Source organism: Syngnathus floridae, chromosome 15 (assembly GCF_059516105.1).
Source record: "Syngnathus floridae isolate MCC-2025c chromosome 15, RoL_Sflo_1.0, whole genome shotgun sequence".
Taxonomy (NCBI): Eukaryota; Metazoa; Chordata; class Actinopteri; order Syngnathiformes; family Syngnathidae; genus Syngnathus; species Syngnathus floridae.
Genome location: NC_142427.1, coordinates 4,869,947 through 4,887,456, shown reverse-complemented (window position 1 = coordinate 4,887,456; position 17,510 = coordinate 4,869,947). Strand labels below are relative to the sequence as shown.

Here is a 17,510-nt window from a genome sequence, read left to right as displayed (position 1 = left end):
AGATTCTGGGGCATGTTTGCCTATATTGTGCTTCCATCTAGTGACATATTTAGGTATTACAGAAACATTCTGGCCACATCGGGAGGGCTCGGCCACAACCTTTTTGCATCTGGAGGAGCACATGGCCATGATGAGGTTGCAGCCGATTAGCTCCTCTGCAGAGTGAGTGATGCACTGCACTGAGCTTTTGTTATTGGCAGTGGCGAAATGATCGATCACACTACTTACGGTGTCAGGCTTAGAAAAAGTAAAAGTATTGCATGTAAAACATCACACGCAAGGTTGAATGTGAATTTTATTAATAGAATATATATGCTATACAACACACTTTGTACAAAGTGAACATTTCTACTGTATATGAACACGTATGACGAGAATGATGAATCATGGAGACTAAATACAGACGATATGACAATCTGGATTTTAGAACACATTTATAAGTCATTTTGTATTGTATTTTCTAACAAACAATTTTTATCTAGCAAGCCTAAAAGCCACAGGAGGATCATCACCATTTGAATTGTATAATTATTTGTGTGTGAGATGAAAAATAACAGTCAAAACTACTCAGAGAAATTAAGACACCACTTTTCCACCAAAAACAACACTCCTTGCGGAGTCAGCAGTTTCTGTTGATATTAATATCAATCAATTTGGGGCTGTAGGTTTTGGACACTAACTGGGAAAACAATTTTTTTTTCAAGTAAGCCCTAATATAAGCCTCTTTTCTTGTAACTACAGCAACTGTACAATTGTTTTTAAGAGAAGCGACTCATTAGGTACAAATATATCATACACAGCATGACCAGAAAGGTCGGTGTCTTATTCAAAACCGCTACTGCTCTGTTCATATTTAGAGATTAATTTCTTTTTCTTCCCAAAAGTAGAAAACGTGTTGTAGACATCTAGGTCACCTCGAGGTGCAAGCTTGAGTGTGCTGTAGCCAGATGTGGTGCCGGGAATGTACACATTGTGCTGGTAGTCTGACGCCTCTGAGGGAACGTACACGTTGTGCTGGTAGTCCAGTGCCTCGGACTGAGGCTGTGTGTACTTTGAAGTCCAGTTGAAGTTAGGATCGCTTTCATCTTGAAGAGACATCTTGCAGTCTGCGAAAATGAGCATTGAGGATGACAATTGTATGGCTGCACTTACATGACTAAGAAGGGACACTCACCACTTATACGGTTTCCCCAAGTCCAGTACTGTGGTGCCACAGAGCAGAAATACTCATCAGCACTGTACTGCTGTGAACGAGCTAGTGTGCCTTCCATATTTCCAGAACTATACCTGTAGAAATAAAAATACAACTTTGGTATCATCTGCATGCAGTGCACATTGGCACTTGCACGCACTGTCTGTCGTCTTTTGACCTATTCACCTCTTGTATGCTGAATTGCGTTGATTCTTGGTCCAGGTCCAGTCCTTGCTGGAATACTTTAGCTGCGTGGATGAAACACAGCAAATGCAAATCAATAAGTCACTCAAGTAGAGCAAATGTGTTTTCTGCTTGACTGGTGTGCCCTTTTCTTCTTTGTTTATCTTGACATTCAATGGCTCTGTAACTTGCTGAAAAAAAAAAAAGTCCTTCTTCGACATGCAATTATCATCCAGCTAATTAACATAGCTGTCATACCATTGACTGAGTAAGAGTAAAACAAAAATGTTCAAATTATGCTAATTTTGTGGCTGCACCCCCTACTACAAATATGTAAATAAGGATTTGGTAGTAATCGGCTCCGGAACAGAGTTGAAAAAAAAAAAAAAAAATTCACAGGTTTGTAATTTGCCGAATACGCCTGAGGAGTCAGAGAAAGCAAACCCTAATGAGATCATTATGAAGTAATGAGAGACAAATTGATTTGGTGTGAACTATCACACCACTTGGGGTGCATGAAATGACTAATGGAATAAATCATGAACGTGATTGCAAACTTAGCGGCTCATCAGGGGCACCTCCACATTGTGATGCATCCTACTCATGATTTACACAAATCAAAGTTCAACATCTACTGTGTACTGTATATAATGTGTAAATTAGAAGCTACGTATTTTTTTCATGCCCCACTTTGTTTAATCACATCATTATAAATGTATTTTGTGTGCTTTACCTCTTTCTGAGTTGAAGTTCTGTTGTTGGCCAGATCATTACGGTCCAGTCCGCTCCAACCAGATGTCAGGTAGTCTGTGTTCTTGGCATTGTTCTGTCGAATAGACAACACTGGACTGCATGGTTTAAGGAACATGAAGTCGCTTTTGGAGGATTCTGGCGTCAGACACATCTTGTAGCAGTAGGCTTGCGGGAGCGCGCCGTTGCTGTTCGCCTCTGTGCACCCGAATGAGTCTGTTGGCATTCTGATGTTCAAATTGGACTTTTTGAAGGTGTCGGTGGTGTTGCCGGGTGACACAGAGCGACAGCAGCAGCAGCAGATGTTGGTGGGGGGAAAGTTGGACTCTTTGTCGGACACGCTGTCCTTCAGCTTCCTCACTGTAACAATGACGATGATAGCCACTAGAAATGTGAAGGAGATGGCGCCGAGAGCCACGATTAAGTAGAGGCTAAAGTTGGAGCTGTGACGGGGGCTCGGTGACAGGTCACCCGAATCGGGCTGAGATCCTGGCAGGCTGTCAACCACTGACAGAATGATGGAAACCGTGGCCGAGAGGGGGACTTGGCCATTGTCCTTCACCAGAATGACCAATCTGTGCCTTGTGGGGTCTTTCTCTACTAACTGTCGTATTGTCCTAATTTCTCCTGTGTATAAAGCCACGCTGAACAAACTTGGATCAGTCGCTTGAAGCATTTGGTAAAAAAGGCGTGAGTTCTGCCCCCCGTCGGCGTCCACCGCCCGTATTTTGGTGATCAGGAAGCCAGCATCCACAGATCTTGGCACTGCTTCAACCGGGGGTGTCCCATTTTGAGGAAGAGGTGACACAATGACAGGTGCGTTGTCATTTTGATCCAAAATAAATATCGTCACTGACACGTTGCTGATTAAAGGTGGGAACCCAGCATCTTGAGCTCGCACTGTGATTTTAAAGTTTTTTAACTGCTCGTGGTCAAACGACCGGAGGGCGTAAATATTGCCATTATCTGAGTTGATAGAGACGTATGTGGAGGCGGGCATCCCTTGAACGTCAACTTCTATAATCGAATAGGACAGGTATGCATTCTGGCCATAGTCTGGGTCCTGTGCCGTCACAGAGCAGATGGAGGCCCCCGGTGCATTATTCTCCGTCAAGTAGACAGTATAAGCGGGTTGTTTGAATAGAGGCGCATTATCATTCACATCAGACACTTGGACCACAATGGTTTTCCTTGTAAATAAAGGCGGAGAGCCCATATCTCTTGCAGTCAGAGTAATGTTATATTCTGCTACTGTTTCCCTGTCTAGAAAATCACTTGTCACCAACGTGTAGTAGTTTTTAAAAGAAGAGTGCAGCTGGAAGGGGATCAGATTTGGGATCTCACAGTCCACGTTGCCGTTTTCCCCTGAGTCCTTGTCCGTGACGCTGATGACAGCAATAACAGTGCCAGGGGGCGCGTCCTCGTGAACAGGCGTGGACACGGACGTCAGAATGACCTCTGGGAGGTTGTCGTTCCGATCCAAGACGTTCACCAGCACCTTGCAGTGGACTGCGACAGCGGAAGGACCTTTGTCCTTTGCCTGGATGTAAATTTCATGCATCCTTGCTTTTTCATAATCGATCAACCCTTTGACTTTGATTTCCCCCGTGCGCGCGTCTACTACGAAAAGCTGGCGCACTTTGATGGGTGCGTGCCCGCTGAAAGAATAGGTGATGTCTGCGTTGGTTCCTTCATCCAAGTCGGAGGCGTTGAGTTTGATGACAACTGCACCCTTTGCTGCGTTTTCCGCCAGCCTTACTCGATAGAAAGATTGATCGAACACTGGCGCGTTATCATTGGCGTCTAAAACAGTGATGTCAATTTGCGCAGTTCCGGACTTCTCTGGAGAACCTCCGTCCACCGCTGTCAGAACCATCTGGTGCGCGCTCTGATGCTCCCGGTCCAACGGGTTTTGGAGAACGAGTTCGGCGAATTTACTGCCGTCACTTCTTGTCTGGATGTCCAAAGTGAAATGCTCATTGACGCTCAGCAAATAAGTGCGCAACGAGTTGGAACCCACGTCCAAATCTTGCGCGCTCTCGAGTGGGAAGCGAGATCCCGGTAATGCAGATTCCGAAATGTCTAGATTAAATTCGGTCCACGGAAAGCTCGGGGAGTTGTCATTCACGTCCAGAATTTCTACCTCAACTCTGTACAGCTCCAGAGGGTTTTCGATGACCACTTGCAAATGAAAAGAGCACGCCAAACTCTGCTCGCACAGTTCTTCGCGATCTAGTCTCTCGTTTACAAATAAAACTCCGTTTTCCAAATTTACCTCCACGTACTGCCTCCTCGTACCGGAAACGATGCGAAATCTTCGCGCAGAGAGTTTATCCAAATCCAAACCCAAGTCCTCGGCTATGTTTCCCACAAAGGCGCCATGTTCCAGCTCCTCTGGGATGGAGTAGCGGATCTGTCCACATGCCGAGTCCAACAAACAGACAATCAAGGCAAAACCACAAAGTATGGACCATTTGACGCACACCTTTCTCCTATTCACCTCTTGTGCGTCCATTTGGAGGCTGGCTCTCAACTCCCATCAAAACTTGACGCTGAGGCCAAATTGCGCACAATGCAGTTTGGAGGGCAAACAATGAAAAACTTGACATTGGTGGGACTGATGCGGCTCCTGTCTGCCTGAGAGCAAGGAGAAAAGAGAAAAGAAAGGGGGGGGGGGCGGACTCACAGGAGGGCTTGCGCAGATTAGTGTGTGCGTGCGTGTGTGCGCGCACCCTCGTATCATTGGCCCTCACTGTTTCTTTTGGGGGCAAAATGACATCTGCTTGGATCTCTACTGCCTATTATAGCCCGGTCCAACTCATGTCACAGTCCCAAGGTTTGAAAATTCCACCATTCAAGTTATAAAAGCAATTACATTCATTGTAACTATATGTATAATTATAATTCTGATTCTGAGAAGTCTGAATACAATGCAAAAAAAAAACTGCTGAGAAGGCTTCAAGTGAAAACAATGTGAGGGCATTCATCAAACCTACTGCACCATCCGGATCTTTTCGACTATTATGCCTTCAAAAAGATAATAATGCTCAAAGAGGAATTAATGGACCAATGTGGTAATCATTTGTAGAGGTTATAAATAGTATAGCATTTGAGGATTTTGTATATGCAATGTTGCTATATAAATCACAATTAAAATAATCATTTGCAATACAGCATCCATTGGAATTCATGAGATTGTGCAGGTATGTTGTGGACTGTGAGTATTTAGAACATTCCAACACATAGGAGACTACTATCCCTTCAACAGAGCAGTTTTATCTGTTTATCGTATACCCAACACACGCTCGACCCATTTGCTCCCCCCCCCAAAAAAAAAACAGTTACCCTGGCTGAACGCTGAAAACACAATCTGTCTGCAGCAGTGAAACGGCAGCAGATGGCAAGGTTTTCCACGGGCTCATGCTCTTTTTAATTAATGGAATGGAGATTAGAGGGCATTTTCCCGGGATCATTAGTGAACAGAGGAATTAAGACATTTTGTGAGAAATAATCCCAAGGCTATCCATGTAATGCACATGTGGTTTCCTCTCAGTGGTCATATTGACCTGCTTTTCACGGCCTAAGTGCATGGCATCACTTACCCACTGCACAACTAAGTAGCTCAGATAAGGGGACACAACCACCACATTTAGGGATCAAAAATACAAAAGAGATTATCTCCCTGTCAGTCACTCCTTCTCGCTCTCCAACACACACACACGGACAATGTCCCTCTTTCACTCACTCAAGGGCAAAAGTAGAAACGCAATCCTTTTGTCTTGAACTGATTTTCAGTTTTAAAACGTTGGGATTTAAAAAGGTTGGGCTCCATGCTGCTGCAGCTTCTTACTCTTAATCGGTTTTAGCATAAAATAAAATTTGATGCGCGCACTGCTAAAATGGTCTTAAAAGCATGCCGTGTGTTTTGAGTCCAACTAATTATTCTGAATTGATGGTTTAACATCACACTCCAAATTTTCTGCACTACCTTCTCTGAACATGCCATAAGCAAAACGGTCCTTCTCAAATGATTGACTACTCTGGTTATGGTCTTAATAACAATTGCCATCGCCGAGCACTCCCTCTTGTGTGCAATGCTATGATTTTAGTGCTGACACAATATAAAGAAAATCTAATTTCAGTTTTAAAACACAGATTAGGAGTTCTGTATATCTGCCTACATATTGGCTACTGCATACATGGATGAGTTACAAAATATGGTTTGTATTCAGTTTACCTTACATCTTCATTTCCTGGTCAAGAACGAGAAGTATATATATATATATATGTATATATATTTATTTTTTTTTTGAGTTTTTTTTCTCATTTGCAAATCCACGCACACCTAAGGCAATGTCAGTGAAACATGACATTGTAATTTGTCACTGCTGGCAGACAAACCCCATGGAGGGAAATAGATGGCTGGAATATCATGCTTTGTTTTATTATGAATGTTTCAATTTGCATGTAACTTGAGGATGTTGCCACTTGAAGTAAAGCACATTCTTACTCTAAGTGGATTTATAATACTTATACTGATGATATTTATCAAGCCTGTTGTATCATATGATTTTGAGTGGAGTCTCAGTTTGCTCGGTTGTATGAGTCTATCAGTCTTGCTGACAACAAAAATTCTATTCAAGAAGGTGATGGATGAGGAATATCTTGCTTTGTTCGCTGCCACATCGCTGCCGATCCTGTTTTTACTGTCATCCTATGCATGTTGTGTTGTCATTCATGGAGGTTTAAAAAGTAGCAAGTCTATTAAGAATAGAGTAGAAACCACATAATACATGATTTCATACCTAGGATGCAAAAGTAAAACTTGACTTTGGACTGGAGTTTTATACCTCAATATGTTTAATTTTATTTCCTGGTTAGGTTTCCCCATTCTCTGTGTGACTTGCCTTATTATTACTGCTAGTCTCTCTTGCATGTCCTTGCACTCATCTGCCGCGATCCCCGTGTTCTTAGCTATAATAAAGCTCCTTTGCTCTTCTGTTCATTGTCTGCATGAAAAGACTAACAAAATATGTGCCTTTATTCTTGGATTTTCACCAAGTATTTCAACAAATTATTCATGGTTTACTTGCTTCTTAAGTCATGTAGCTTTTTTTCCTGAATTTATATTGTAGTTAGTAGTCTAAGGCGGAGCACTTTAAAGCAGATAATGCAAACACATTTACACATGAGGAAAGTAGAATCACTCTTTGACTGGAGATTACAGCACAATTGAGGTCACCGGCAGATATGCAGGGGCTAAACAATTAACGCGCCGACAAGCAGATGTCTCCGCGATACAACACACCAGCCAAATGTATTAGTCAGAAAAGCGCTTTAAGGCGATCTTTGCAAGACAAGCCATTCCTTTATATCCTTATCAGGGTCTAATGTCTTGGTATGATATTAAGAGCACACAGGTATTTCCTTTTTTTGTGGTTCATGATAAATGTGTCTACATTTGTTGGTGTGTTGTGATGTTAAACATATATAACTATAAGTATAAAGTATCAGTAAGTGAAAGTATAAATATAAGTAACTATAAGTATACTAAGTATAAGTATACTAAGTTTAAGTAAGTATACATATAATTAAGTATACTTATACTTAGTATAAATATAAATATACTTAGTATACCTATACTAAGTATAAGTATAATTAAGTATAAGTATAAGTCTACTAAGTATAAGTATGGATAAGTAAGTATACGTAGAATTAATCATAAGTATACTTATACTTAGTATAAATATATGTATACTTAGTATAAGTGCACTTAGTATACGTACAAGTATAAAATAAGTATAAGCATAGGCGGCTCGGTGGGGCACTGGGTAGCACGTCCGCCTCACAGTTACGAGGGTGCGGGTTCGATTCCACCTCCGGCCCTCCCTGTGTGGAGTTTGCATGTTCTCCCCGGGCCCGCGTAGGTTTTCTCCGGGCACTCCGGTTTCCTCCCACATTCCAAAAACATGCTTGGTAGGCCGATTGAAGACTCCAAATTGTCCCTAGGTGTGAGTGTGGGTGCGAATGGTTGTCTGTCTCTGTGTGCCCTGCGATTGGCTGGCAACCGGTTCAGGGTGTCCCCCGGCTACTGCCCGATGATGGCTGGGATAGGCTCCAGCACGCCCGCGACCCCCGTGGGGACTAAGCGGTTCAGAAAATGGATGGATGGTATAAGTATAATTAAGTGTAAGTATATTTAGTATAAGTATACTTAGTGTACGTACAAGTTTAGTATAGGCACAGTAAGCAGTATAAATGTAATCTAAAATTAAAGTGCCTTCTTATGTGTTTTTCACATGGTCTCCCCATGCTTGGGTTGGTTTTCTCTGGCTTCCATAGAACATATTTGTTTTCTAACGTGATCGGTTGTTTGTGGCCTGTGATTACTTCAGTATCTCCTCTCCACTCCACAGAAACGTATCATTATCTCAGTCCACTTAAAATGGCGCCCTTTTTGGTCAGATAATCAACAATCCCAAGTGCCCTGCTTATTATTGTGTCCACGTGTAAAATAAATGTTGCAAATTAGAATAGAAGGTACTAAATAACTACTGTTACGGAGCAATAAAATTAATCCAGCAGCTCTGGTCGTCAAGAATATACCCAACGCAACATATCCCCCAAGGTGAAGATTAGACCAGCTCTGAACAAATATGTTTGGATTTACAGACTGAAACAGTAAGGAATAATAATAATAATAATAATAATAATAATAATAATAATAATAATAATAATAATAATAATAATAATAATAATAATAATAATAATAATAATAATAATAATAATAATGATAATAATAATAATAATAATAATAGATGAGGAGGAGGAGGAAGAGGATGATGATTCTGATGGTGAAGTTTATTTTCATGTCCTCAGTATTGCACACTTGTCATGACAGTAATAGACTGCGATCATTTTACATACGTAGTGTTGTGTGAAAATGTCTCCCCCTATTGGCAGTTTGGATAAAATGCAGCTTAGTGGGCTTTGCGCTGGTACCAGGTGTCAGAAGTGACTGTGCAAGTCAACAAATATTATGAATAAATAAATTGATACATCAATAAAAAAATAGATATAGAAACAAGCAGTTTTTCATTTCTTTGGGAAAGCAAAAGCTTTGGCACATCCATGCTAAAGATTTATACATTTTCAAGTTTACCTCTTTCAATAGACCCGAGTCATTCGCCCAATAAGTTATTAGCTCTTCAACTGATGAGAGAACCTTTTGCACAAAAGCCCACCCATGGTTCATGTGCCAGTCAATGGATGTTGCACCGGAATTTCTTTTCCTTCCACCGACCCTCATTCTACCCTCAATTGCTGCCATTTATGTCCTAAAGGCTGTCATCGCCACTCTGTGTGCTGATGCCTACGAGGCACCTCTCCTCCTCCTCTATTTTCCCCAATTCAGTCAAGCCTCTGGTTGTTTGTCAGTAGAGGATGATAGCCCAGTTATTCACTTTAGCTTGCAGCTTCCCTCAAGCTTCGCCGCTTCATTTTGGATGCGTGCCCCAATTCTGATATCATTTTCATTATCTGGTTTATTGTAGGTATGCTGTTGTGAAATATCTCTGGATGCTTACCTGCATAAAATTTCTCTCGCAAAATTTTATATTATGGCTATTTGTAATTTGAGTAAGAGCTTGGGATGTTGTCTTTAGTTTCAAGTAATGCCTGTCAAGATTGCAAGGCAGGATTGTACCTGTAGAGGTCAGCACATGTCTAATCTTTTTTTATGATGATTGGGTGGGTGACTGGGAAAATCCTATGTAATATGTAATTGTATACATTATGTAGATTCAGAAAGCCCATTATACTTGACACTGTGTAACCCAAAATGCAAATATTCGACTCTTGTGGCGCTGGAAGCAATGTTTTGCACAGAATAATAAACATCAGATTATTTGTTTTTTTCTTTCGAAGAATGGAACTCAATTATCATTTTGACATGTGGGTACTGTACTCAAATAGTGTATTTGGATAAAATGGGAATAACAAGCAAATAATTGGAAAAGGTTAATGTGATAACCTGGATTAGTGAAGTGGTTGGGACTAAAATTCTGAGTGCTGCTGACCAACTGTTAACTTATGACAACAGTGGTGTTGATCAGGTGGTTTGTTCCCTGCTGTATATATTAATTCTATTTTGGATAATATATTCCCTCTTGAAATTCTACCCCACATTGAGTGGTTTGAGGAGTACTTTATCTTGCCAATTATAATTAGCTGGAATCCCTCAATGTCACAACATGCCAAAATGGATTATTGACTAAATTTATAACTATTCAATGCCTCAGGTTAAGTCTATAACATATAAATCAAATCTTTCTAATTTAATTTGCAAATTAATTTCCAACAAAATGGGTCACATTTAGATGACTGAATGCCGAGAGATTATTTATTTACTTATTTAGCTTCAATAACTCACCAGTTTCACGACCAGGAAGGCAAACTAATTTCAAGAATGAAACAGTTTGAAACATGCTGTTGTCTGTGTTGTTTTATAACTGCAAAAAGGAAATCATAGAAATATAAAATGTACAATAGTGGGAAGAGTGAATTATTGAAAAGATGGTATGGAACATGGTATGAGTACTTAATAATAAGATATATGTAAATTATAGCATCCCTTATGCCAATGGATGTGGCACAAATATGTCCCCTGGCACCAAACTCCCCCAAAGTGATGTAACGCGTACAGACACCAAAACTGCTTTGGCAGATTAAAAACCAATAGCCAAATAGTTGTAAAACTTTTGCCCACCCTCTATATGTTTGGGGCATAAAGGTTTGAATGGAGTTGACAGTTGACAGATGTTTTCCAGCATGCTTGCCCATCTGACAAGTATTGTGGATAGAAACTCCCGTAGCAGTCGGCAGAGCCAGTGAAGAAGGACTAATTCCACCTCCCACAAGTCCTCCAACAGTTGATTGCCTGGGTGGGCAGCATTGGAGGCAATTCTTTCTGCCCACCTTTTTACTCTGCTGTGAGGTGAATGTTCATTGGGGATCTCGCGGCAAACAATAACTGTCATTCAGAAAATACACTGCACTTTCTCTCCTGCTGCAAGGAAAATGGATCGTGGCACAAGTGGAGGATATGCGTGCACTTGTGTGCCTATGTGCCTGTTCACTGCCTATTTTACATATACGGTTAATTCTATCCATCCTTAATGACTTAATGGGGGATTCATTTTCTTTTATTTGCTGGAGAGCTGTTTAGTATTTATCCTACGCTGTATATATGATTATATTCCACTTTATTGGAAATATGCAAGCATATTCTACCCTCAGTTTGCCAATTGCAGTTAAAGTTACGTCCAGTCACTATGCAAATACCTAAGAGAAATAATCCCCGTATGGAATGAGTGTTTGATGGGGTGTGTAAATTTTACACAATGTCAGAAAATGTGTCAAACTTCTTTCCGTATTGGGACTGAGCCGAGCTACTGGGGCTTGACAGGAGCTTCAAATCTTGGCACTTCAATATTACATGATATGACACACTGTATAGAAGCTTTTGCACTAGTAAAGCCTATGATGCAACTTCTGAAAAAACAGCACTCATTTTCAACTCCACACACTTCTTTGGATTTGGGTTTTAACATTTTCGGGATTAATACCTGATATCAAAAACAGATTACACCACTTGTAATTTTTGTTCATGGGAATAACTGTTGAAATGACCGTCTTCTATTCTGAATATGCATGTACTGGTCAAATCTTTAGGGACATTTACTCAGTTAAATAAGCCCCAATAAAAGCAGCATAAATAAAATACAGTCATCATGAATAAAATAATGTTCAAATTTGAAATTAGAAACACCTTTATATTTATTTTTCTTCTTACTCTGTGTACAAATTTGCATCCTTCAAGGAGAGACATACCGGTAGATATAATTGCAGTATTCATCAGGTCAAAATTCAGACACAATCTTGGATGATATGGAGGTATACCTAATGAATGCATTCAAACAATCTGCTATATCAGCAGGCTTTATCAATGAAGAAAATAAATAAATGGTGGTCATCAGGATGAAGTATGCTGATAATGGGTTTAACTTCCTTGTTCAGCTAATGGCTGGATTCAAAGGCAGGGGCTGAAAAATACTGCAGGATCAATATGAAGCACTTATTTTGATTGGGCACAGTATCCGCAAACAACTAGCCGAGAAGGTGTTAGTTTGCTTTTACCCCGAGCCTTTGTGTTGTCTTCTTTTCAGAAAAATAAATCCAATCCCAAGGAAAATGCAAGAACTACTCAAAATGGCGCACACGCGTGTTCAAGGAGTTATATGCATTATCGTATAAGTTCAAAGCCATTCATCTTTTAGCACTTAACTTGTCAAATATCAATTTACTCCATTTAAATTGGCGTTATCTAGCTGTCAACTCTATTATGGTACAAACAACACCATGCCTTTTTGCTCTAAAAGGGACATTGCCTCTGGCCTTGAACATGTCATTTGTGACCATTTACCAAATGTTGAGCATATGACAGCCCATCAATAGCCGTGCTATTTTTAGCTTTGTTCATGCACAAAAGCCTGAGGAGTTGCTTAGATGAAAATGTATTCATCTTCCTCAACAAGTCAATTTATGAGTATAAAAAGGTAGACAGACAACTCAATCAGCTATGACTCTGTCTTTTGGTTTGATGCAAAACTATACCAATGTCAACATTTTCACGGTTGCATGCAAATGAGTATCAGACTTGTTATCAATTTGTACCATGTATTCTTTGCCCGGAATATATTCCACCCATAGTTTTAATCAGGGTGATTGGGATCCAGAGTACAGAGCTGCAACTGTGATTTGTAGCTTCTTGCCAGGCACGTCCATGATAGAGTCGAGTCCTGCATTTGCCTCATTCAAAGACTTGAGCTCAATGAATCTTCCGCCTTTCAACTTGATTTACACTCACAACAACCAACACTCCCCCACTCTCTTTTTCTTTCCCTCAAGTGGTAGCTTTCAATTGCAAATGTATGCATGTTCTGACACGAAGCCGGTGGATAAAATCAATATACATTTTTTTTTAATGGATGCCGATCAGCTATTCCAATATGTAACACGCAAGTTTTACAGTAATTAAGGACTAATTATGCCAGTTATTTAACTTCCAACTACATGTCCAGTAAACATGATAATTTTATTCCTGAAACCGTAAATATGCTGATATCACACTCCCCATTTCCCAAAGACACTAAACACGAGACTGTTTTTGACTATTGCTGAGGTGGGCCTGCATCACAATGTATGGCGTGATTCCAAATGTCCTCGATTAATTTCTGACTTGTCAGAGAAGACCATCTGAAATGTGAGACAGTGTGATCGGTTGTACTTTATTCTAATGTTTAACCATGTGGTCTATTGTACTCACATTATTGTTAATCAATATTCATACGCAAATCCATCCAAGTCCTCATCTTCGGTATCCAAATTAAACAGTTGACCAAGTTCGCCATTAAACATGCCAAGTTCTTTCTCGTCGTTGTCACGTTGCTCTTCTGCAATGATCCTGACTTTCCAGAAAGGTCTAATTGTGCCTCGTAAGCATGTCTCATCATCTATGCCATTTTAGAGGGTCCTAATGCTGTTTTCTTTGCACAAACGATTGTATTTATTTATCAATGACGGTGGAGGTACGTAACGCAACGTGTTGCGTAAAGTCCTCTGATTGGTTCACCACCCCGATCTAGTATGTAAAATGTAATGCCGTCTGATTGGTACATCGGGTCTTCATATTACTCTGTATAATACGGAAGCCAGACAACTTTACATATTTTGGAATTTGGTCCACACAAAAGGTATTAAAAGGCGCACCTTCGTATTTTGAGAAAATTAAAGTGCGCCTTATGGTGCGGAAAATATGGTAGGTTTAAATACGGGAAGCCTGATCATCCTTGCGTTTTTTCTACAAGTTAATTGGAGTCCACCAGAAGGTTGGACATGACGTGAAGACACACAGGCCTGTCTATTATAGCTCCTATACTACTTATCAGAACGCAAGCCAAGCATGAAGTTCAAGACATTTTATGAAGACCGGTGAGTCAGGGTTGTCTTAAGGGAGAAATCTGGAGAAGGTGGTATATCTGCTGCTTGAAGCTTCCAATTTGCGCAGTGGCCTCCAGCATCCATAAAAGGATCTCCAATACAGTTATTCATTTTTGAACTGTAAGTACTGTGAAGACATTCTGAATGAGCTGTAAGTTAAGATCATGTTTGATGCTTTACTAATATGACCGCTGCCCTTTGAATCTTGTGAATTATATCTGAACATACACCTCTCGCAAACAAAATTCAATTATTATTATGAAGGTCAACTTTGTTGTCAGCTGGGTATTATGCTACGTTCTTTGTTGAAAGGTGAGCCCAATAAACTGGCAGAAAAAAACCCCACATACTCTATCTACTCAGCTATTCCCAAAATGGGTGCAGTCTGCAATAAGAAATTATTAGGGGTAGCACAGGAAATTTATCTTCATTCATCAGAGAATTATTATTTAATAATCACAAATACTGTAAATAAACCAAGCTGCTTCCATTCATACAAAAAACTAAGTCATGGCTTCCTGCGATATACGATTTATGTTGAATCAAAGAGGCACTGATTTTCCTCTTACTTGTACAGTAAAAGTTGGGAATCAATGCTCTATATGTTTTCATCACTCATAAAGATGTTGATTGAGCCATTTGGCACCTTTTACAAGCTCAAATGGCTCAACGCAAGTCCTGGAAAAATGACACGAGACTGCTGCCCTCCAGGTAACATCGGCACCGTCCATCCACGGTTCAACAAAGCCTTGCAGTTTCAACATATCTGATGTCATCATGGAGTAATGGCTGTCTCCCATTTCACATTTCACATTCTAATCTAAAACGATGATGCAATTTGCAGCAATATAATAAAATGCAATTAGAAAGTAAAAGTATTGCTCGGAGCTAAGGCAGGTGAAAATTGTAAATAGACACTTTTCATTCTCTTTCAAATAATATTTTACCTTACATGGAAAAATATGCATATAGTGCAATTATTTTTGCTCTAATGTCAACACTATATAAGTGGCATAAAAAATACAAACTAAACTTGATCATTTCTGGAATATTATATTGTCCTGCATTTTGACAGGGTATATATTCCAGCACATAACTGGCAAGGATTGGCCAGGACGAGCTGGGAACTGTGTATAGTCATGTCCAATAATACCTCCACAGTACTTTGAGCAAATACAGGTTACTGGAAAGAATCATTCCGCTGTTGATTATTGGAAAATAGTCAAGTGAGAGAAGAGCGGAAAAGCTTTCATTGTGCATGGAAGCATGATGAGTGCGTCGCACGGGTGACTGAATTGATTAATTTACTTCTTAAAGTGTCAAAGCAGAGGATTCAGTGATGGGGCAAACCCTTTCAAATATTGAAAAGGGTGAATGTTCTTGTGAAAAACCTATTAATCACCGAGATTTTTCGTCTTGCGGATGAATCACAGCGTGGTGATTCTGTGCCTACTTCCACAGAATCATTAGCTACCACTGTCGCTCACTCTGAAACATACATGGCGGCTAATCAGTAGCTCTAATGGACACAGTTCATAACTGTCAATCGGGTCGAGGAACCCACACGGGAAGACTAAAAGCATACCAACAATTGCAAGAAGCCTTTCCTGCATCAACTAAAATGAAGTGTCCCACGTATTATTTTACCTCCTCATTTAACGCTCCAGGAGATTCGAACACAATGCCGTCCTATTCTTATACTCAGCCAAGCGAGGTGATCTCCCTATAATTCAGGCAACCTTATCGACGCTGTTCCCGGGCGAGTGCACGTATGAGTACCTGTGTTGTCGATGTTTCATCTTTATTAGCCCGAGTATGGTAAGCCTAGCTCTTCATACACTAATCCCCAGCTAAAGAAACAGCTTTCAAGGAATTAACATCAAAAGCAAAGCTTTGCATGCCAACGGGGGAGCTTTCAATAGAGCCCGCTTCAACTATCTTCTAAGTATTTTCAGAGCCTCAGGGATAAAGTGGAAGTTAAGTTTGACTTGCTTGGTGCTCTCCTTCAAGTCTTTGACCTTGTTTTCAGGTTTCTTGATAATCCCTGAGATGCTTGAATATGAGCAGTGTTGAGGGCAGTTCCATGGTGCAATGCCAAAGGTGCTTTTTTTTGTTCCCTTTTGAGGCTTCAGGGTGCAATCTTGATCCAAATCATACATACTGCATATTACCAAGTTGGAGCAATTTAGGTTTAGGCATTTGAGTATAATCAGTATGCACGTGGTGTTATAATAGGGCCTATGAAGTTCAATTATTCTCTCACAAATCAGTGCTCCATGTAGGGACGTTGCCGGCCGGCGATGATTGCTGGTCCTCCGTATTTTCCCCGTAACACTTCAAATCTTGAAAAGAATGAGCTCAGGGACAATGATGGTGATTCATTTTTGTCTCCTATGTGAGTTTCCTAGAAATTGAAGGAGTGTGGCAGTTGGCTTGTAGCTTGAAGCAAAAACACAACCTATGCCTCATAAATTGTGAGGTCTGGGAGGAATTCTCTTCGGTAACATGAATAGCTTGTCTAATCTTAACGTCCCATTAGGCTGTTATCAGAAAATCTTTTCTCCTTCCAAATCTGTTGTCGACTTTCTTGGAAGAAGGTTATTCAAGGCATTTATTATCTAGAACTCTGTGACACTGAGACATGTAACTATGGGAAACAGCCTAAGACATTCCCCATTTTTCCCAAGTAGCACTCTTCCATTAGCACAGTCATGATGTCATAGAGCAGCGGTAAAGGGTAATGTAGCACTTAGAATTGTGCTTTAATCTCTCATGCCGAGACAAAGCGCCTGTCTTTGACTGTGCACAAGAGACAGGATCTGCAAATTCATTCTTGACACACACTGTGCAAGTTGGACACAGAGACAATCACTACAATCTGAATCCTACAGAGCAGGATTCAAAGAGCACACACATTATAATGATACTTCACAAGCCAGTTTGCAACATGTTGCCCTGCTTGTCCTTGTATTTTGTCTCTTTGTGTATTCTAAACTTCATCACCCTTGTTTTGATGTACTCTATGTAGGTTTATTTTTGCCAAACACATTTTCACGTGTGTTGGAATTAATGCAGCAAATTCCAACCTCCCGGTTATGTTTATTTTGTGGCAGAAGGGAAGAACACGTCTTTATTCCATGACTGTCTGCCAACAACTGTGGCTAGAGACAAGTCATCAAAGATACAAAGAGAGGATGACATCACAAAGGACAAACACATCACTGCACCCCTAGCTGTAGGCCTGCTGGATGAGAGGCCTGGTGCTGAGGTCCGCCACAATATGACACATTTTCAGTTCTGGAAGAAAACCTGTTGGAGGCTGCAA

The 17,510-nt window shown here is 40.4% G+C and overlaps 1 protein-coding gene across 1 annotated transcript; it reads right to left on the bottom strand.

Moving 5' to 3' along the window:
- Positions 1-277: 277 nt before the first annotated feature.
- Positions 278-4,784, bottom strand: LOC148385974 (protocadherin gamma-C3-like). The gene is made up of 4 exons (XM_088399514.1): positions 2,109-4,784; positions 1,379-1,440; positions 1,175-1,287; positions 278-1,106 (listed from the first exon to the last, which is right to left on the bottom strand). Exons 1-4 carry the CDS (start codon positions 4,638-4,640, stop codon positions 823-825), a joined length of 2,991 nt encoding a protein of 996 aa, XP_088255640.1. The 5' UTR covers positions 4,641-4,784; the 3' UTR covers positions 278-822.
- Between the last annotated feature and the right edge of the window lie 12,726 nt (positions 4,785-17,510).